General features: G+C 47.9%; 1 protein-coding gene across 1 annotated transcript; it reads left to right on the top strand.

Moving 5' to 3' along the window:
* The first annotated feature begins 19045 nt into the window (after positions 1 to 19045).
* LOC141749186 (heat shock transcription factor, X-linked member 3-like) lies at positions 19046 to 20471 on the top strand. Its single transcript, XM_074602253.1, has 2 exons — positions 19046 to 19735; positions 20379 to 20471. Exons 1-2 carry the CDS (start codon positions 19046 to 19048, stop codon positions 20388 to 20390), a joined length of 702 nt encoding a protein of 233 aa, XP_074458354.1. The 3' UTR covers positions 20391 to 20471.
* The last annotated feature ends 1440 nt before the right edge of the window (positions 20472 to 21911 follow it).

The raw sequence follows: 21911 nt of genomic DNA on the forward strand, positions 1-21911 counted from the left end.
TCTGAAGTCAGAGCTCTCTATAGTTCTTTGTAACTGGAGTTTCCAGACAGGAATTAAGTAGATAGCCTGCTCTAAAAATGTACTGGGTTTGGCTGGGATAGAGTTAATTTTCTTAGCAGCTTGTATAGGGCTATGTTTTGGATTTGTGATGAAAATAGTGTTGATAACACAGAGATGTTTTAGTCATTGCTAAACAGTGCTTGCACAGCGTCAAGGGCTTTTCTGTTTCTCACACTGCCCTGCCAGCAAGTGGGCTGGGGGTCCATGAGAAGCTGAGGGGAGGGGGGGGACATGACCCCAACTGACCAAAGGGATATCCCACACCATATGACATCAAGCTCAGCAGTAAAACTGGGGCGGGGGGTGGAGGTTGGCTGGGGCTGCTGTTGCTCGGGGACTGGTTGGGCCTCAGTCAGTTGGTGGTGAGCGATTGTTTTCTTTTGCATCACTTTTTTCTTGGGTTTGGTGGGTGTTTTCATCTCTCTGTTGTTTTTTTCCTCTTTTTTAATTATTAAACTGTCTTTATCTCAACCCACAAGTTCTTGCGCTTTTACCCATCCCAGCGGGGGGGGAGTGAGCGAGTGGCTGTGTGGGGATTAGCTGCCTCCTGGGGTTAAACCATGACAAGAAGAAATCATCTCTGACTTGTACACTTGCCCCATGGGCCCGCCAGGGACACCTTACAAGGAAGTAGCATATTCAAGTGCCCTCACTCCTCCCCTGTCACCCCAGAGTCAGGTTGACACAGTAAGTTAAATCTTTTGTATAAGTCGATGTAGTTTTGTTTGTCAAAATGGAGATTCCCTGAGTAGACAGGGTTTTAATCAGTACTATTTCCTGCAGATGTACATGCTGCCTTTCTTTTCCCAAGTGTAGTAAAACAAATAAGATTGCCTTTTCGTCATGGAAATAGGGATAAAGGCATCCTGTGAAGTCCTAATAGTCTCTGATCTCTCTTGGGCAGGTGAAAATTATGGGATTTCAAAAGGCTGTCACCTTAAAATGTCTATTGTAGGTACAGTATACCTACAAGCAAGGCTAGTTGATGTTTCGGCAAAGGCTTATTCTTCTTTTATGCATCTGGTATTTTAATCCTTCTGCAAGGATGGATATTTCAGGAGAAGGAGAAGCATTTCAGAATGAAATACCTGCTGATGACATGAGGAGGTGGGGAAAAATCCCACTCCTGACTAGACCCATGCTGGGAATTTCTGTGTGGGTGTTATCCCATGAACAAGTACCCAGTGAGGCAACAGGACTCTTCTGTTACCTGGGTGGCTTTTCTTCTTATGCAGCTGTTCCATAGCATTAGCTATAGCTGGTCTTGAGACAATCTGAAGAACTGTCTTGGAGAAAGCAAGCAGTAAACGGAGGGAAGTGTAAAGCAGTTTTGATCTTTTATTGTTTCCATCAATGGTCAGGGAAACTTTATAGTTAAAGATTTAGTTGTTGTAGTTAATATTAATTGCTATAGTTGTATAGTCAATTAGAATTAGCTCCTTGAAAGAAACAATCCAAAGGGTTGAGAGGGAAGTGGCCAAGCAGTAGAGCAGAAGGATGCCTCCCATCTAAGTGGAGATGTTCCAGACATGAAAATCGCACGAAAATGTGTGGCAACGGTGGGTATGAAACATCACAGGGCCAAACCCACTCCTGTGAGTGGGAGGAGAGTCAGTGTAACATCCTAGCCTGTGTGCCACAGCAGACAGCTGGAAGGATGAGCTACAGCTGCCTTGGTGTCCAGCTCCTTCCTCTGCAAATCTTTCCATCTCCCAGTGTAAGCGTTGGTGCTTTCTGCCCATGGGTTTTGCTGTGCTATTTTGCAATAGCTCTTGTTGCTTAACCTTTGAGGTGCAAGACTTATTATTCCTACTTGTGCTCTAAAGATTATAGATAAAAAGTTAGACGGTGGTGACAAGGTATTGAGAAGAGTGTCAGCAATAGGGAAGAAGAGGCCAGTGCTGAAATATTAAGGAGGAGATTAGCACATCATATCTCCAAATCTGAATTTGGGAGCTGCAGACTAGAGAAACTCTGTGACACATTCAGGTTATTCGAGTGTACGAGGCTTCCATTCCTTGTTTGCCTTTGTGCTGAACTCTTCAAAAAGCTGGCAAGTGCTCTGTTTGCACTGTCTTACAAACAGCATAAGTCACGCAAAGCTCTGGGCTCTGCTTTCAAGGCTCCTGGGCTGCTCTGCCTGCCAAGCAGCACAGGCGGTACCAGGAGGAGTGCAAGTGAGGATCAGCCAGGACAACTGGCATGGGAGGTTTCTTGGAGTACTGTGACCCCACTGGCAGCCTTTTCTGCATGTAGTTTATTTGACCTGATGGTTTTGCAGGTGCTTTGAACAGCGTTCCAGCTGAGATTCACGGGACTAGGGGACTCAAAGGAGTGAGTTTTAAAAGTCTCTGACTTAGTATGCTGAGCAAACCTAGTTTTGTCAGGTGTTGGCTTGGGGTGGTGGTAATGGTTGAAAAACATGTTCTTGTAACTCCAGGACATGTGGTAAAGAACTTGGAGTATCAAATGTCTTCTTTCAGGAATCCCTCCACTTAATCAGGCAAGATGCATGTGCTTTCTCTTGGAAATGCTTATTGTTGCAGCCCTGGGTGAAGAATCTAGGAAATGTCCTAGAAAGAGATGGAAGTGCAAACATAGGATCACAGAATTGTTCAGGTTGGAAAAGACGTTTAGGATCAAGTCCAGTCGTTAACCTAACACTGCCAGGTCCACCACTAAATCCTGTCCCTAAGCACCACATCTACACATCTTTTAAACACCTCCAGGGACGGTGACTCAACTACTTCCCTGGGCCACCTGTTCCAATGCTTGACAACCCTTTTGGTGAAGAAATTTTTCCTAATATCCAATCTAAATCTCCTCTGGTGCAACTTGAGGCTGTTCCCTCTTGTCCTATTGCTTGTTTCTTGTGAGAAGAGACCGACCCCCACCTCACTACACCCTCCTATCAGGTAGTTGTAGAGCACGATAAGGACTCCCTTCAGCCTCCTTTTCTCCAGACTGAAAAACCCCAGTTCCCTCAGCCACTTCTCATCAGACTTGTGTTCCAGACCCCTCACCAGCTTCATTGCCCTTCTCTGGATGTGCTCCAGCACCTCAATGTCTTTCTTGTTGTGAGGGGCCCAAAACTGAACACAGTATTCAAGGTGTGGCCTCACCAGTGCTGAGTACAGGGGGATGATCGCTGCCCTACTTGATTAATTCTTCTGCCTCTGATGGAATGTGCTAAGCAACCTCTGTATCTGCGTGGGTATGAGGTAGGGCTTTTTTGCCAATGTGCATTTTGTGGGGCGACAATGTCTTGGAAGAAGCAGTTTTAGGAAGAGATGTCATGCTGGGCAACACACACTTACTAGGCCAGGCTCTAAGATATGAAGCAGACATTCATCCTGTCCAACCTGCAGCAGAGTACTGGGGTACCTGGGAGGGGGGCAGCTACCACTTCAGCCTCAAAACAGAAGCCAACAACTCTAACACGCAAAGGAGTGCCAACTCTCTGGATCCTTGTGATATCTAGTGCTGAAATCCAGAAGGATTTTCAGGGCTTGTGTGGGGCCTGGTCTTGCACTTTGGCTGGAGGAGGGAGAGAGGAGGCTGGTGCTTGGCACAGCAAACAAGAGTGCCGCTCTTCTGTGTGTGAGTGAAGGGGGCAAGCTCTGGGTTCCCTTGTGAGCCTTTGGGACCATGGACTGCTCCATGCTACCTGTGCTCTCTGTACTGTTGTCTCAGAAAGGTGATAATCTTTCCCATGTTTGCTTCAGCTTGATTCCCAAAACTGTGTGTCTCCTCCACAGTAAAACCCCTGTTAAGATATATTTACCATGAAGGACGATGAGATTTTAAGCAAATAATTGAGTTTTAAAGCCCCAATTACAACAGCACATAAACCAGAGCTGCTTCCTAAGCTTGTGTTTTAATTGGAAGAAGTAATTTCAGTACACCCTTCACAAAGTTCTTGCACTGTCTCTTGGGTTTTATAGCCAGTGACCTAGTTTTCATGGAGTGATCTTGCAGTGGTGCAGTCCCACTTCACTTGGATGAGGGAGAACAGTGCCTGTGTATGGTTATGGTGTGTATGCCTGGAGTTTGATTGCTCTGTTATTCACAGTTTCCTTGGATAGAAGGCAGCTCTTCTCCTTGCTACTTGTTCTAGTTTAATTGTATGGAGTCGTGTCAGTTCCCTGGTGTGCTGTCAGTTGTGCATTTTGCTGAACACAGTGCCTTTGGGGGTGGTAGTGAGCACAAGTGACACCTTAATAACGGGCCCTGGAGACGGTGGCTTTAGTACTAAGCTGCCCCCATCTCCAGACAATTGTTAGTTTAGGTCTTATTAGTCACACATCCCTTCTTTGAAAAAAACTATTTTTAATGCGGCTGCTCTGTGATGAGTCCTCAGAAGCCCTGTTAGATTTGGCTGTCTTTGCTGATGGTGGCTGCTTTTTAATTGCTCAGGTAGCAGAAGCGGGGCTTGAAAACCCAATCAGTATTATCTCAGCTTATCTACCTGTCACCAGTGGATTTACACAGATCAAGACATTCGTAGGGACCGTGTAGATGCAAAACACAGCTAGCTCTAGAGGCCAGGGCAGATCACATGCCCCTAGACTCTTCTCCCAGGTGTCAGTCATCCATGACCTTGCCCTCGGCCTCAGCCAGTCTCTGCCAACCTGCTGCCAGATGTGCTTTCCACTGTCGTGGTCAGGGCCAGGTCTTTCTGCCAAGTGAACGACCTGGCCTTGCTGGCACATGAACTCTTTTAACTTCAGTGGTAGTGTCAGTCCCTTTTCTCCACTGGCCTTGATGCCCCTTTGCAGCACCTGTGTCTCAGGGCTGTGGCTGCAAGCCCAGCATGTTAATTTAACTCCCTGTGCAAGCTGAGACAGCACACATGGAGAAGCAGGTATCTCTCAGCTTCTCCCAGAGGAATCAGGGGAAGAAGTGACTCGGGATAGCATACCCTGGCACAGAGGGGTGTGGGGGAAAAGAGCAGGGTTGCACGTGAAGTGCAGTACAGGGAGCCAGGGCTCAGCTATCTAGCAGAATTATGTATAGCTCCTCTGCTGAAGCCTCATGTCTGCCTGCCCCTGGTCTGGTTTTGATCCTGTCTCTCTCCTGTTTCATGGTTTATGTCAGTGTGGTTTGGGCAGCGTCTAGTGAACAGGCTCCCGGCTGCCATCGCTTCCTCGGAGGAGATGGGGAGTCTGGTGCGTCTGCTGGATAAAAGCTTGGCAGAGAGCAGGCTGGGCAAAGCAGCTGCCGCTGCCAAACAGCATTTTGTCCCCAAACCTCTGGGGGCTAGGCTGGGGTCTGGCATTATCCCTGGCCTGCTTCTGGGCTTAATGAGCTACCTTATCTGTCATGTTCCCCATGGCAGATGGGGTCTCTTCAGGATTAATTAAGGATCATAACTGTGACCTAGTTACCAGACTTGCACTATTGTTACTGGAGATCTCTGAGCCATCAGGCTGTTTGAGAGAGCTTGTTACCCTTGTCTGCTCTGGTTACTCGCTCTGCATATCCTTCTGGGACTGACTCTGAGCCCCAGGCAGGATCATGTTACATTCATTTCTGTAGTAGATTTTTGCCTTACCCTTGGGTATGTAGCTACCTGCTTCCTGTTTGCAGTGCACTAGCCATTGTAGGGATTAGATATGCTGGCCTACATCTTTCTCTATGTTGTCTCCCATTTGAGAGGGGGATCTGAAGATGGGGCAGATCAGCTGCAAGATTAGAGAGGACGGTGCTGGAGACAACACCTCCAGTTCCATGACACAGTCCAGTTCCTTGCTGCCATGCCTTAAACCATACTGATGCTGAGGGGATATCCAAGGGTCTCTCTTCTCTCGGCTACTCAAATCCATCTTATTTCCAGTTTGTACTTCATTGTAGGAAGCCTTTATGAATGCTTCCCATAAAGGAGCAGAAATGACTACAGCTTGAGAAGTAAATTGAGTTCAAGCTCTTCTAACGCTGCTTCTTGCCTGCCAGTTTTTCAGGTAGGGCACGATTCCAGCTGGGGATGACTTGGTCTTGTATTCCTGTGGTCTGCAGACCTGCTACAACCAGATCCTTCCTTCGGCTGGGGAGGGCTTGCACCACAGGGATCATGGTGGGAACTTGTCACCTTCACATCTTCCTGCTCTCTCCTTCCCTCCCTTTGCTGCTTGTTTGATGAAAGCTTGCCTTGCCTGGTGGATTGACTCTCACGCAGCCGGGCCATTGCATGGGCTCACAGCACAGGGGCTGCACATGGCAGGTTTACTGTTCACATGAGGAGGGTTTATGTTCCTGAAGCTCATCTCAGTCCCCTGTGGAGCTGGTCCTTAACTAGCCTGATGTTCTGCTCAGGGTCTGATCGTGTCCCTGGTGGGATTCCAGCAGCTCCCACTGATTTCAGACAGGAAGAGCATGAAGGAGGCTGCTGAGTGGCACCCCTAGGAAACAGCACTTCACTTTGTCCTCAGAAGCACACGCAGTGGGGGAATTGTTTGGCTTTTCTCCTCTGCCTCAGAAAACATCTCTCATGTTCCAGTGACCTGCTTATTATGTAGGTCATCATAAGCTGGAAGGAAAAAACAATTTCAAAAGTAGGAGAAATCTAGCAGGGCTCCTCTACTGAGCAGCTCTTTCTGGAAAAGCAGGGAAAGTTGCCCTGGGGGAGGTGGCAGGCAGCATGGCCTGTTCCTCTTCCACTCACCCTGGGCAGAGCAGTCAGAGGGGAAACTGTAGCTGGAGGGATGTGCAACACTGTGAAAGCAAGCAGATCCAGTGTGCCCTGTGATGGGGGAACAGTGCATTAAGGTAGACAATAGGGACTTGACTTGGATGGTCAGGGGTTGTTTGTCCTTTAATTTCTTTCTTGGGCTTGTTTCTGGTAATTAGGAGGTTGTTTCTGCTGGTCTTACCTTGGTCATGTGTCTGCACAGCAGAGACCTGTGTCATGTGTGCTGGAGGAGCAGTCCCTGCTGGGAGACAAGACTGTCCCACCAGGGGTAAAAAGGGGACACGGAACAAGCAAATGCCTCTGGATGCCAAAAGTAAAACTGGGACCTGAACCAAAATTAATCTCAGTGTCGTGCCAGTGCCATTACCCTGTGACTGCTCCAGTTTGCTTGAAGCAGAGCTGACAGCTTGTGATACTCACTGAGAAAAGAGAAAGCCCTTAGCATAAACTCCTGACTGTAATCTAAGCAAGGGACAAACGGCTCTGTGAACAACAGCTTCTGTCTGACTTCACTCATTCTTGCCTCTGATGCAATAATTCTTAATACCTCTCACTATCCTCTCTTTGCTCCCAAATTCCCCAGATATCAGCTGGGCTGGAGACACCCTGTGCCCTGGCTACTTCCCACTTGGGTAAGTGTGTGTGCATGTTTGCTGGCCAGCCAGCAGGCAGGTATAAAGCTGCAGCCTTTCCTTAGCAGGAGCATGAATGTGACTCCCCTCTCTATTTGTTCACTAAGGGATTTCTCTTTTCCTTCAGAATGCGTAGAAATGTGATGTTTTTGAGACAACCAGGCATGACAGGAGAAGCTGAAATAACTCACAGGCTTCACTAGTAATCAAGGTGAGACAATACAATCTCATAAATACCTTAGGAAATGAGATTTTAATATGCTGCATTCTTGAGAGGTGTATGTGGAGGTGGGTTGGGCAGTGAGCAGAGGGTTCTGCTCCCCTCTGCTGTTTTCAGGGTCCCCTCTGCAGGTCCCCATCACTGCTACGACGCTTCTCACTGTAGCAGGGCTGGCTGAGCACCCCCTCGCTGGGCACTTGTGCTGTCACTGCCTTCACTCCTGCCAACCCTGAGTGAAGCCTCTCCAGTTACAGGAGGCGCCTGGCACAAACTTTTGTGCTTGAAGGTGTGACTGATCTTTTCCCAGAATACAGGTTCTTGCAGAGCTGCTTACTTTGTTTTACATGTGCTCGCTTCCTGCAGTGTTTGCTCTTTGCTTTATACCAGCATCTGGTGTGCTGTCTAGATAAAGCACATACATGTCTGTGACTGGACTGTCCTCCCTCTTCAGCATCTTGATCTTGGTGGTTTCTATTTAATTTATGAAGATCTCTCTGTGGATCCTAGTTCTCCTGCTGTCTAACCCAGGGTTAGGCAATCCTCCTTGTCTCATCCCACCACAGTAGTCTAGAGACCAGTTAATGCAGAAAGCAACACGGCAGGGACATTTTGAACAGAATGACGTTTTTTCACCTACAGTAAAATGTCATCTGCCATGCTTTGTGCACCCACACAGAGCAGAGCATTAAGAAAGCAGGCAAGCAGGCATGTACCTCAGCTAGAGGCGCTGCCATGCAATCTGCCAGTGTACCACAGACAGCTTGGAAGTCTTACTTAAGATGTAGGATTAGGGTAAGTTCCTAGCACAAGATTTTCTGAGTTAGACAGGGGATGGGTGCCCTGAGGCTGGGATTGTCACGTTGGCTTGGTGGGTCCTTGAACAATGAGGCTGCTGTGTGCTATAGACAGTAGAGTGCTAGAGCTGTCATGTATTTGTGGTAAGAACGTCAAGGATAGCGTGTTATCTTTGCTTGGAGGAAGGGTTTGACTAGAAACTGTCTCATAAATGTGTGATTATTGAATGAGTTGCTCCTTCAGTATGTATGAGCCATCTTCATGTACGTGCCAAGTGCATCTGTCCTGGGCAGACACACAGCTGGTCTAAAGGAAAGCAGATGAGCTTTCCTCATCACAAGCTTTTCCTCATCAAGCTTTTTTTTAAATTGCTCCCTGCAAGGAGCAATTCTCCAACAATATTAAACACAGCAGTCAAACAAATCTTGTCAAGGCTGCCCTATTTTTTCTTTTTTTGGTTTTAATGTAAATTGAACCCACTGTGTTGCAGGGCACAATGCTGTTCCCAGCATGATTAGTGGCAACAAATAACTACCCAGGAATTGTATGTATTGTGTAGTAGCTGGGGAGAACCTCCTGTTCCCAACATCTCCAGCCCGTCTGAGGCTTCTTGCCATGAAATTGTAGAACTTAACTAAAGGATGATTGGGCTGTGAGAAAAACATTTTAACCACTGATTAACTGAGTTTACTTATGTGTGTCTCATTGTCTTCAGAAGTTGGTGAGGCCATAAATTTAGAAAGACAGAGAATCTAACTCAAGTTCTTAAATGGGAAGCAAGGCAACCCAGTCTTGTAATGAATGGTGATACTTTCCCCAGGGAGCAATGGGTGTTATGGTCCACACATAAACCAGTCCAAGGTATTGGAGGGCAGGTGAGACCCATGCAGGCAGGCTGGGGTTCTTGCACATCTTTGGGAGCATCTGGTGTTGGTCTGGATAAAAGGTGAGGTTAGGCAGCCCTTGGACTTGACTTCTTGAGATGGAGGTGTTGGAAACACTCTACCTAGCCTGTGGCTCTGCACAGCTTTCTGTTGCGACAGCACATCTCTCGTTTGCTCAACTTTGCTTAGCTCATCTCAAGATAAGTCTTGATATTGTTTAATGCAGGTTTTCATCCTAACCACGGGACAACAATTTAACAGTTCTTGTAGCCTCAGATGTTGCTGAACTATTGTGAGTAGTGGAAGAGCTGTACTGGAACATGGAGGGTCTTTAAAGTAAAAACCAGCCTGGGTCTTGAATAATCATTAGGGCTGCTAGCGAGTAGCTGTCCCACTGGTTACTAGTCTTGCAAGCTTCCATTGTCCTATGAATGAAATGACTTTTATTTGAATTAATCTCAAAGTAGAGGATGCTTGAAGGAGTAAAACACCTTGGCTGTTGGTGCTGCATTGAGCTCACTGTAACCCAGGATTGCTCTTTCCTGCATGCCCCCTGCCCTGTCAGTGCTCAGGTCCTGGCTTCCACTTCTGGGGTGGTGCAGTGGCCCCAGTCCAGACCTGGCTGCCAGGGTGGGAGTGGAGAGCACAGCTGGGCCCTGCTGGGCAAGAGAGGAAGGACGTGGAGATGACTGTGCGCCTCTGGGTGCATGTCGAGGGAGGTGAGGAGGCAGGAGCTTCATTGGAAGCTCAAACTGATGGTCTTAGCATGGCTCTGCTCCTCTTTCTGCAGCCTGAAAACAGGTCCTAGCAGCCTCTGTCCCTGTGGCCACACTGCTCCCTTGTTCACACAGTATTTTCAGACACTGCCAAGTAAAGCGAGCAGGATACCTTCCCCACCAAGCCTTCATCAAGAAGAATGAGATGGCTTAATTACAACCAGACAAAGCCTTAAGGATCACAGCCTCCAATAAGCCACTGACGTCTCTGGTTGCTCATCCCAATGTGGTCACTGCAGCTTGGAGTGGGACCACGCAAGGAACTGGCTTTACAGCTTTCTTGTACTGTGTGAGATCGTGTTGGGGGGACAAGAAAATAGACCAGTGTCCCAGCATGAATCAGCCATCCATTTATCTACAGCTACTGCTTCTCCAGTGGTACCAGGCAGTCCTGCAGGGTGATGGGGTGCAAGGATAAAGGACTGACTCTCCTCTTGTGACAGGAGGGTTTATGCTAGGCAGTTGTGGCTGGCTACTGTTTGTGAGAGAAGAACAAGGCTCCAGATTTGGACTGAAGAGCTTCCCTACTGTCAGGGCATTCAGGGGTGAAGATCTGGTAGCTAGATCATGATTGTTCAAGGTTTTTGGTTTGCAGGTTCAAGCTCTGTCTCTGGGAATTGAGGAGACAAGGCTACAAACAAGAATGTTCTGATTTGATTCTTTTTAGATTTGGTATTGCAATTCTCTTGTGTTTTAAAGGATTTTAGATAGGCTATTATATGATTCCCTATTGGCTTCCTTTTCCATCAGTTTTAAGCTGAACTTCTCGATGGCACACAGTTGTGTTGTGGTCGTGCTGCCTGCCTGCCAGCAGCTTTGAATGTGGTGGCCACGCTTCAGTTCAGTGAAAAGCTCAAGGAACAGTAAAGCTTTTAAAGGTCCCTAAGGGACCTCTGAAACCACATAGCTGTTGGAAAGACACTTTACAATACGGTGACCATGAAAGAGGCTATAGCAGACTCGAACCGTAGTAGCTGTGAAGGAAAAAAAGAACAAACATGCAGAAACTAATTATCCAAATACTGAATCCATGAGGGACCAGGTTTCCTTAGGTCTGCTGCTGATGGAGCTGCTGGCATGGCAGAGGAAACAAAGTTGCTCACAAATTAGTGAGTGAAAAAAAATTCTGGATTGCCTGCCACTATTTGCCAGTAGCGTAAGGCAGACAAAGGTTAAACATTAATTTCTATCTATCTAGTATCTTCTGTATAGCGGCCTTCCAGTACCTAAAGGGGGCCTAAAGGAAGGATGGGGAGGGACTCTTTATCAGGGACACGGGGTAACAGCCTCAAACTGAAAGAGGGTAGATTTAGATTGGATATCAGGAATAAATTCTCTCCTGTGAGGGTGGTGAGACACTGGAACAGGTTGCCCAGGGAAGTTGTCAATGCCCCATCCCTGAAAGTGTTCAAGACCAGGCTGGATGAGGCTTTTAGCAGCCTGGTCTAGTGGGAGGTGTCCCTGCCCATGGCAGGGGGGTTGGGACTAGATGATCTTTAAGGTCCCTTCCAACCTGAACTATTCTGTGATTCTGTGTGTGTGTGATCATGTACTTTTTTTCACTTGCTCTGTACTAATTCAGTGTTAGCTATGTGGAGGGTGGGATGGCACACATGGCGCTGGGGGAAAGAGGTGCTTTTGGGTGAGGATATAGTGTGAATGTCCACCTTTATGGGATATCCTGCCAGGCCAGGGCTGCTGTTGCCGGTTAGAGCAAATGCCACTGAGCTGCTGGAGTGAACGTGTTCTGCTGCGGGGCTCTGCCACAGGCAAGGTGCTACTTGCAGCAAGCACGGGCAGGAAGATTTGGCCCCAGCATCCAGGGTTGCTTCCTCTTTGGAGTTACCCTGCTGCAATCAGTCCCATTACGTACGATGGTATCTTTGCACAAATGAGAAGATGATGATGACTTAGACTGTGTCCTGGGCAGAAACCCTGCCCTGGGTTTCTCCAAGCCCATCAGTTATGAGTCACTGTTTGTTTATTTACAAAACGCACGCAAAGGATATCAATACAGAGTAATGCTATTACAGATGCTGGTGTTTGGATATCAGGCTGTTTGCAGAGCAGAGACTGACTAGTTGCACAATCTGTGTAAATGGTCACCCACTCCTAAGAAAACCACTCAGGCATCTCAGTTTGTCCACCTGACCAATTGATTTAACCCCATGACCTGACTCTCGTGGTTGCTCTTATTATGTAAGGGGTTTGATTTTCCTGCTGCAAAGGTGGTTTAGCATGCGTAGGCTTTGTATTGTCTTTCCACCTCCTCTACTGCATAAAAGCATTAGGTCAAAAGCTGTAAGAGCATCACATCTGCACAGCTGTATTTCATTTGGGAAGGGGAAGGGTTGTATAAAAGACATAGAATCGTTGAAGTTGGAAAAGACCTTTAAGATCACCGAGTCCAACTGTTAACTTAGCACTGCCAAGCTATATGTTTAACTTAAAACTATTTAATAAGTTTACTAGTGATTTTTTTTTTTAATGCTAAAGCCTTATCTCCATGGTTTAAGCCCAGAGCAACCATTGTGAGTGCTAATATCACTAGCAGAGCAGCAACCACGGCTCAGCTCAGGGGCAGTGTTTGGTGCTGTACCACACTGAACAAGGACATTCAGCTATGTAAGAGCTTATGGTGTGGTTGGCATCAGGAACCTTTAGCTTATAATTGTGTCATCTGGAGGTGAGATGAGGGTACATCTTTATAGCAGCAAGGAATTGTTGCTGTAACTGTGCAAGAAACCTATGTAAAGCAGTTGCAGTAAAATATGCTTTTGCTGTTTGGTTGAAGTTGGAAGAAGAAGGCAGCCCACTCCAGAGGTGTGGCAGAAAATCTGCTCTAGGATAGTCCTGAGCTAAGATAACAAGCATTGGGTAGATGCAAGTAGTTGTTGGGCTAGCACAAGAGAGTTGTGTGTCTTTGTTTATAATTAATGTAAATAAGCTGTGATGGAAGATTCTCATACTCCCTTGGGTCGTTTTTAGCCATGACACCAATGATTGCAACATCAGTGTGACTAATCCCCTGCATGGGATTTATCTAAGACGTCTGTTTCATACGGGGTTAGACTGTTTGTACAGTGTGTTGTAATACCTTACAAACAAGAAGCAGAGCAGCCCTGTGTGGAGGTGTATGCCCTCTTTGGAGATGGTGTCTTCTGCTCAGGCTTACAAGAGACAGAAGGAAGAACTAAATGCATGAGACACTGAGAAACAAGCCTGTAAAATCCTACACAAGCAGGCGAGGAGGCTTTGTTTTACACAAACAAAATTAAGCCTTGAATACTTGGGTCCTGGCTGACTGTATGTGGCAAGCAAGTCAGGCCAAATGTCCATCCACCTAGCAGCAGACACTAAGGGAAGATGCTGGTGTGCACTATGCTCCTGGCAATCCCCTGAGCAAGAGGATACAGCCCAGGACATAACCTGTTATACATTGATCTGTCTAACCCTTTTATGAACTTGCTTAGTTTAGATCCAGAACTTGGCAATGAGTTGGACAGTTCTGTATCATTTGGAAATTAACTTCCTTCAAAGAAATTAGTATTGTGTGTTCAACGTCAGCTGCGCTTTCCTGCCCTATAAACTCTAGGATAGCATATTATACTGTCATAAAACTTGCTGGTCTTTACAGCTCACAGTTTGAAAGGCATAAGGTTTCATTTTGGCTGAGTATCCCGTAATGTCAACAGCTTGCATTTCTGACATCTTTTGTCATAGTGTAAGTATTTATGGCAACTATGTTATGCCGGAGGGTTTTTTCCCTGAAGGTCAGGACAGTTGCAGGTGAAATAGCCTATCCCTCCCTGTGCCAGTCCCTTACTGTACCTCTGCAATTTCTAATAAACGTTTGCTGATTAGAAAAATTATGCCTGGAGTAATTTGACAGAACTAAATGCTGCCAACCCTAATTGTTCAAGAAATTAACTTAGCAAGTGGGGTCCTTCCCCTCTGCCTTCTAGTTGTAAGCCTTTGTCACGCACCTAGGTTTGCGATGAGGACCATTCTGCATAACTAGGAAAACAAAACACTGGATGCTCTTAGCATGAAGTTCTCCTACCCCCTGAAATCAAACATGGACTCTCTTCAGGTTAATACAAAATACTGAAAGACGCATGGTAAAAATAACAGGAGTTAGAAACAACTGGCTTGGCACCTCAGCTCTAATTATAACAGTGTTCAGCCACTGCCCACGCTTGGCAGAGGTACTGTTTTCTGTGACAAAGCACCCAGCTTGAACCAGTGCTTGGCCATTCTCCAGTGCCTGGTTTAGTGCGGCACTTCTCTGGGCAGGCAGCACCTTTCTCATGCCGGTTCTCCAGGAAAGTCCCTCACACAGGACAAGTTTCAGTGGATCACTTCCTCATTCTACTCTTCTACTTCTACTTGTACAGGTTAAAAGTTACCATGAACTTGAAAATTGGGCAGTAGCCACATGGCTCTTGACCTGGTGTAAGTATGAACACAGCTACGGTGGAAGCCATGGAGCCTGCTCGCATCAGCTGAGAGTCTGGTCCTTCTGTGCAGTGGTGATTATTCAAGAAACCAAGCAACCTCTGAGGAAGAGTTGAGTATGATATTCTCCCTGTTCTCCTCCTGGCTTCTTGGAGCATCCCAAAGCCCAGCAAGTATTTTCCATTCAGCTGTGGTAGCAGGCTGTGTAGATAAATATCTACATATTCAGCAAGCTGAGCAGGAGGGTTTGTGCGTGTCTCACTTTAGGCTGGTCTGGACTTTTTCATGTTCTGTCTCCCCTTCCCGGATGCTTCCTTCTGTGCTTCAATAAAGCAGGATATGACGTCACTTTTGGTTTTGACTTTGGAAGCGTAAACAAAACAGGCGGCCAAAAGCCAGCTACTTAAAACACATTCCTCTGCTGTGACTGGGAAAAAAATCTCTACTTCAGATGCAGGCATCCACTGTTTGCATTGCTCATCCTCCTGGCAGGGGTTATGGGCTTTGTCTGCCTCACTTGATTCAAGCCTAACCTTTCTGATCTATTTTTGAGATGCCTGATATGCTGTCCCTTCCTCACACATATCCCAGGTTCCGCCTGCTTCCCACATCTCCAGGAGCTGATAAAAAAAGATCTCGTACAATAGGTCAAGGTACAGTGATAGACAAGAATGTTAGTTGTCTTGATGGGGCTTGGTTTATCTGTCAGGCACATTGCAGACCTGGCATTGAGCTGAAAGGCAGGGGAATGTGTTTGCTCTCCAAGAGGGAGTAAACCTGACCAAGAAATGCAGGGCTGGGTGACTTGTGGTGAGAAATAAATTCTTCTAAGAAGGCCTGAGGTGCTGCAGGGGACAGTGGCTTCTCCTACACCTCAGGATGACTCAGAGTACCACATCTCAAACTCACTGAAGCAGTAGCGCCTCTCTTTTTTTGACTTGTCTGCCTACCTGTGACAACCAGCTTCTTTCTTCCCCTTCCTGCTTTCACAGGAGAAAACAGAATGAGTCACTTCCTGAAGGCAGAGATGGGAGAGGTGGCTGTGATCACTGGGTCCTGGCTCTCCACCCCAAAGGGTTTGCCCTGCTGCCAGCAACTGCACCTTGCTTGCTGTTCTTCGACTTATGTGAACACTTGGTAAGCTTCACCCTCGGAGCAAGCCTAAATTGCTGAGGATTTTCCAGAGATAAAGTGAAAGCCCAAAGCTGAATATGGATACTTTTCAACGGTCAGAATATGTTAGGAGCCGGCTTGTTAGTTGAATCTGTGTTTTGGATGGAGAAGATCAGGTTTGAGACCATTTAAGGAACGTGAAGGTGCACAAGTCCATGGGACCTGATGAGATGCATCCGCGGGTCCTGAGGGAAGTGGCAGATGAAGTTGGCAAGCCACTAGCTGTCATATTTGAGAATTCATGGCAGTCTGGTGAAGTTCCCGCTGACTGGAAAAGAGGAAACATAACCCCCGTTTTTAAAAAGGGAAAAAAGAAGGACCTGTGGAACTACAGGCCAGTCAGTCTCACCTCTGTGCCCGGCAAGATCATGGGGCAGATCCTCCTGGAAACTATGCTAAGGCACATGGAAAATAAGGAGGTGATCAGCGAGAGCCAACATGCCTTCACTAAGGGCAAATTGTGCCTGACAAATTTGGTGGCCTTCTACAATGGCGTTATGGCATTGATGGATCAGGGAAGAGCAACTGATGTCATCTACCTGGACTTGTGCAAAGCATTTGACGCTGTCCCGCATGACATCCTTGTCTCTAAATTAGAGAGACATGGATTTGACAGATGGACCACTTGGTGGATAAGGAATTGGCTGGATGGCCACATTCAAGGAGTTGCAGTCAATGGCTCCATGTCCAAGTGACGACCAGTGATGAGTAGCTTTTCTTAGGGGTTGGTGTTGGGACTGGCACTGTTTAACATCTTTGTCAGCAACATGGACAGTGGAATTGAGTGCACCCAAGTTTGCTGATGACACCAAGCCGCGTGGTGCAGTTGAGACACTGGAGGGAAGGCATGCCATCCACAGGGACCTGGACAGGCTTGAGAGGTGGGCCCATGCGAACCTCATGACGTTCAACAAGGCCAAGTGCAAAGTCCTGCACGTGGGTCAGGGCAATCCCAAGCACAGATATAGACGGGGCAGAGAATGGAGAACAGCCCTGCAGAGAAGGCCTTGTGAGTGTTGGTTGATGAGCTCAACATGACCCAGCAATGTGTGCTCACAGCCCAGAAAGCCAACTGTATCCTGAGCTGCATCAAAAGAAGCATGGCCAGCAGCTGAGGGAGGTGATTCTGCCCCTCTACTCCACTGTAGTGAGACCCCACCTGGAGTCCTGCATCTGGCTCTGGGGCCCCCAACATAAGAAGGACATGGACACGTTGGAGCAGGTCCAGAAGAGGGCCATAAAGATGATCAGAGGGCTGGAACACCTCTCCTATGACGACAGGCTGAGAGAGTTGGGGTTGTTCAGCCTGGAGAAGAGAAGGCTCCGGGGAGACCTTATAGTGACCTTCCAGTACCTAAAGGGGGCCTAGAAGAAAGCTGGAGAGGGACTTTTTACAAGGGCATGTAGTGACAGCACAAGGGGTAATAGCTTTAAACTGAAAGAGGGTAGATTTAGATTAGATATCAGGAAGAAATTCTTCACTGTGAGGGTGGTGAGACGCTGGAACAGGTTGCCTGGAGAAGCTGTGAATGCCCCATCCCTGCAGGTGTTCAAGGCCAGGCTGGATGGGGCTTTGAGCCGTGTGGTCTAGTGGAAGTCCCTGGCAGGGGGGTTGGAACTGGATGATCTTCAAGGCCCTTTCAACCCAAACCATTCTATGTTTCACATCTATTTGTAAAAGTCTGAAGCTAGATGGTGAAATACCCTCTGCTTTTTCCATTTTCCAGCACTTAAATGCAGTATTAAAGCTCTATTACAGCAATTTGAAGGACTCATGTTTTGTTGATGGTTGGACTTGATGATCTGAAAGGTTTCTTCCAACCTAGACAATTCTATGATTCTATATAAACCATTCTATAGAGGAAGTACTGTACAGTAATGTTTGTGCTGACAGTAATGTTTGTGCTGATCCCTCGTCCTGCTGCTGGTGAATCTCCCTCTGTTGACAAGTTCTTTATTCATTGGCATGATAGCAGCAAGCCTGCTTTTATCACCGTTTCCAAACTTAGCCAATGCTTAGAACAGATTGTTAGGGAACAGTAACCTGGGACTGCTAACAAGGTGAGCTCAGGGGTTGTTCTGGGCTGTCGGCTCTCTGCTGGGTCTCTGTCACCTTAGAAATAACCTCCCCTGTTACAGAGCTCGCAAAATGCTGCAGCCAGCCCGCCTCACACTGGGCTGCAAGAGAGAGAGAAGCAGGAGCTCAGATACTGGGTACCATAGATGGGTCCTTCAGTTGATCCTGCTGGCGTGAAGAGGGTTTACGCCACACAAAGGCTTGCTGCAATGTGTTTCAACAAGGGAAGCCCTTTCCCCTTGCTCGGCAGAAGTGTTCATAGCCCCTTTGAAAGGTAGTTTGCTACCAGGGAGTTTTTCCAGCTGCAGGACAGATCTCAGGGCATATGAGGAGTCCTTGCTTTAGATGCTGGCCTGAAGGAGCTTTATCAGTATTGTCGTAGTGCCTGGAGCATTGGGTCAGTATAGCTTGTGTCAAACACGTAAAGCTGGCTCAGGACAAACTGTTGCCAGCTCTTCATACCCAAATAGGGTATTTCAGGGCAAATTTCTTCAGGTACCCCCTTCCCTTTCTCGTCAAATACAAGAAACAAAAGGCAAAATGTCTTCCTCTCAGTTAAATTCCTCCAGGGCTAAAGAAGCCAAAGGATGAAGGGCACAATAGAATTGTCTAGGTTGGAGGGGACCTTTAAGATGCAGCCAGTACCAGGGAGGGAGCACACTGAAAGGTCGGAGCCCGTCATGGCACCACATGCCTGGAGCACGAGGGTGCCTGGTGGGTGTGACAAAGGTTATGACAACCCATATCAGGCACAGCTTGACTGCCCTGGTGTGCTGGGCCAGGCTGAGCTATATGCTGGGCTCCTCTGAAAGTGACTGTGCAACTCAGGGGGAAAGATGCTGATCTTTCATCAGCCCGTTAGGCTTCTCTTGGAGCAAAATTACTGTCAGTGCCTGGGGAGGCTAGAAATTACTCTTGTGCAGTCCTGCAGTATTTAGACATGGGAGTATTTTGCCTGGCTTTTAGCGAATGTGCAGCCAAGGCCTGTAAGATGTTTCCAGTGAATCACAAAAACTCCCCAAAAGGGGCACTGGGATGCCCAACACTGCAGCTATCCCCACTCCTCCCTTCAGACCCACTCCTGGATGCAACTGGACAGAGCATGGTCATCTCATTGTCCACAACCGTCCCACACAGCTTTACTGACTCCTGGGCTTGGGAGTCCCACCACCCCTGTGGCTCTGGGAGTGAAGAGCAGCAAGTGCTCTGCAGGAAGGGCTCCTCTGGCTGCTCCCTTCTCCCGGGGCACCGCTGTCAAACAGCACCCTGATGTCACGCTGTGATGTCCCCACTGTGCAGCACGGGCATCAAAATGACATGTCAGAATGTCCCATTGGTGCCCCCAGTAGCCGGCACCAGTCGGCCTTCGCTTGCTGACTGGCAGGACGAGGCCAGGCTGCTCATGGCGATGGCCAGTGAGGAAAACTTTTGTCCAACTGGGACAGAAGAAATGAAAAGGCAGGAATCTCCCGCAGAAATACCATCAATTTCTGCTCCAGCTGTGCTGGGGTATCCAGCCAACATGATTTCTGCTGGTCCTCCAGGACAGGGGGAAAGAGCACCCTGTGACGCTGCCGTAGCAGAGTGGAATGTGGAGCTGGATGTCCAACCTGGCTGTGAGGGTCACAAGACCAAGCAAGTCCCTCCTGTTTCCAACAAGGCAGTGGGTGAAGCCAATGGGTTCTCAGCACTCCACTTCCCTCAGAAGCTTTGGAAGGTGGTGGAAAGCCACCAGTTTCAATCCATTTGGTGGCGTGCGGATGGAAAATGTGTTGCCATCAATGAAGGACTCTTCAAAGAGGAGGTGCTGGGTGGGGGAAGACCTCAACAAATTTTTGGAATGAACAGCATGAAGAGTTTCCTTCGGCAGATGAACCTGTACAGCTTCACCAAACAGCGACAGGATTTCCAACGATCTGCCTCCCTGCCCGAATTCCTGGCAGAAGAAGCAGCAGCTTCTGCTCACAGCCAGGTACAGCACTTGCTCTGCACTTGGACTGAGGCTCACAGTAGTCTTGGGGGAGAGATGGACCTTCACATCAAATAGGGCCTCGCAATAGGGAAAATGGGGATGGCAGTGAGAGGTCTGGGTTTAACGACCTTCTCAGGTCATTTTCAGGAAGGTTTGAGTTAGTCTTTCTGACTAGTAGAAACACAGATAAAACACAGTTTGGTTATATCCGCTTAGTTTGAACCCATTAAGTGCAAAATCAGATTCAGCATAACCTGATTTCTCTGAGTGTCTTTGCTATGTGTCTTGCAAATCTGAAACCTTCCTGTGGCACCTGCTGAATGCTGAGAAGGTACATCTAAGCACCAGAGTATCACCTGCCCGCTCATTCGACACTGAAGTTGATGAACAATAGTGGTAGTTGGCTTTCCAAAGCAGCTCTTATGCTTTTGAAAAGCCTACGATGCTCTGGTCCCAGGCAGCAAAACCCCGGGGGTGGCGATAACTGAACAGGACCGTCAGGTAACGTTTAGGTTTCAAACGCTCTGAGAGCCCTTTTCAATGTCCATGCTGGTCTTTTGCAATTCAGAGTCCCAGTTCTCGTAGCTTGGGGTTTTCCAGTCTCAAGATGGTGGCAACTGACTCTTCTCCTTTGCTTTTTTAGATACTCTACTAGTACAACCCCGCCTTCCACAGAGACCATCCCCACCTGCTGGCAAGCTGCAAGAGGAGGGTTGGCGTCAAACGCAGAGCCCTGGACGCCCCAGCCATGGATGAAGGGCACCCCTCCAGAAGCCCGGGTGCTCAGCCTGCAGGGGACACGCAGGCACCCCCCAAGCGATGGGCTGAAGCACCTCCCAGCCTCAGCAGCAGCATCCCTCCGCCTCCCCCGGCAGCTGCTCCCACCATCCCAGAGCCTGCCGGAGCAGCGGGCAGCCAGAGGTTGATCCCTCTGGCCCTCTTCTTTGTGCCACCACCCATCAGCCAAGCCTCGGAGGGTCTCCAGCGTGCTGCTCCAGCTCCTCTGTGCTTTGCAATGCCCATGCTGGCAGCAGCCTCAGCTCTGCTGGGGCCAAGGCCACCCCACTGCCCCACCTGCACCTGCACCCCCAACCCTGCAGATGAACCCCAGCATTGCAAATCCTAGATAGAGCATGGAGAGTGGGCAGCAAGTCCATAGTTTCTTATTAGTAGCGTTGTTGATAGATAGAGCTTCATAGTCCTGGTAAGAAACAGGTCTTAGACAGTTGATAATAAAGTGTTTGTTGCCCTGTTTGCACAGCAGAAGCCCAGACTAAGTTTATAGACATACCAGACTTTCACCTGTCAAAACAGAAGCAATGTGTCCATGAGCACTTTAATAATTTTGCCTAACAATCAAGCTTCAATTTTTATATTTTTTTAGGTTTTAGGCTTCTGTTATAGCTTTAAGAGGGATCATCTTCAGCTGCTGGAAAGGTGCAAGCCAAAAGTGGGATACAAAACAAGCCGCAGCTGCCTGAATGCAGAGATGGATGAAAAGCACCCCAGAAGCCACCAAGATCTTCGGCCTGCGCAGGGAACTGTTGCTGGGGTGCAGGAAGGTGTTCACACCAGCTCCACCGCAGGACATGCAGGTGTCTGCTTGTAGAAAGTCCATACTTGCCAAGGTAAAGCAACTAATTGCTAGTCCATACTTGCCAAGGTAAAGCATCCCTGCATCTGCAGACCCCAGGCACCTCCAGGCACAGCTGACCCCCCTCCTTCCTGACCCTGCTGGAGCTGCAGGCAGGGAGAGCTTCTGGGTAGGGATAGTCACTAGTGAGTGAATAGAGCCTAACAGAGGTGGAAATAAATAGGGTCTAATAGAGTTAGTAATAAATAGTCTATTAGAGTTAGTAATAAATTGAGCCAAATAGAGTTGGTATTTCCAGTTGTTCTGTCCTTTTTGGACAGTGGAAAACACTGTTCATATTTAGTTCTGTGGCTTTAATGTTCCCATTTGTTCTTTAGTGGTCTTAGCAAGACAGACATCCCAGCACCAGCATATGGCAACGTCAGGGTAGTGCCAAGAGGTCCAGAGAAGGATGAGCTCCTGTTGGCACTGCACTGCACAGAAGAGCATCTAGGCATCCCTTCCTCTCTCCCAGGATGAGATGTTGGAAGGGGAAATGGTCCATGCAAGGGAAGCAACTGGTTTGGGTGGTGGGCTGTGGGC

The sequence above is a fragment of the Larus michahellis genome, chromosome 10 (genome assembly GCF_964199755.1).
Source record: "Larus michahellis chromosome 10, bLarMic1.1, whole genome shotgun sequence".
Classification (NCBI taxonomy): Eukaryota; Metazoa; Chordata; class Aves; order Charadriiformes; family Laridae; genus Larus; species Larus michahellis.

Bases quoted from the DNA above. Each gene is read 5' to 3' on its own strand.
- LOC141749186 (XM_074602253.1), top strand. From the start codon at position 19,046: ATGTCCCCACTGTGCAGCACGGGCATCAAAATGACATGTCAGAATGTC.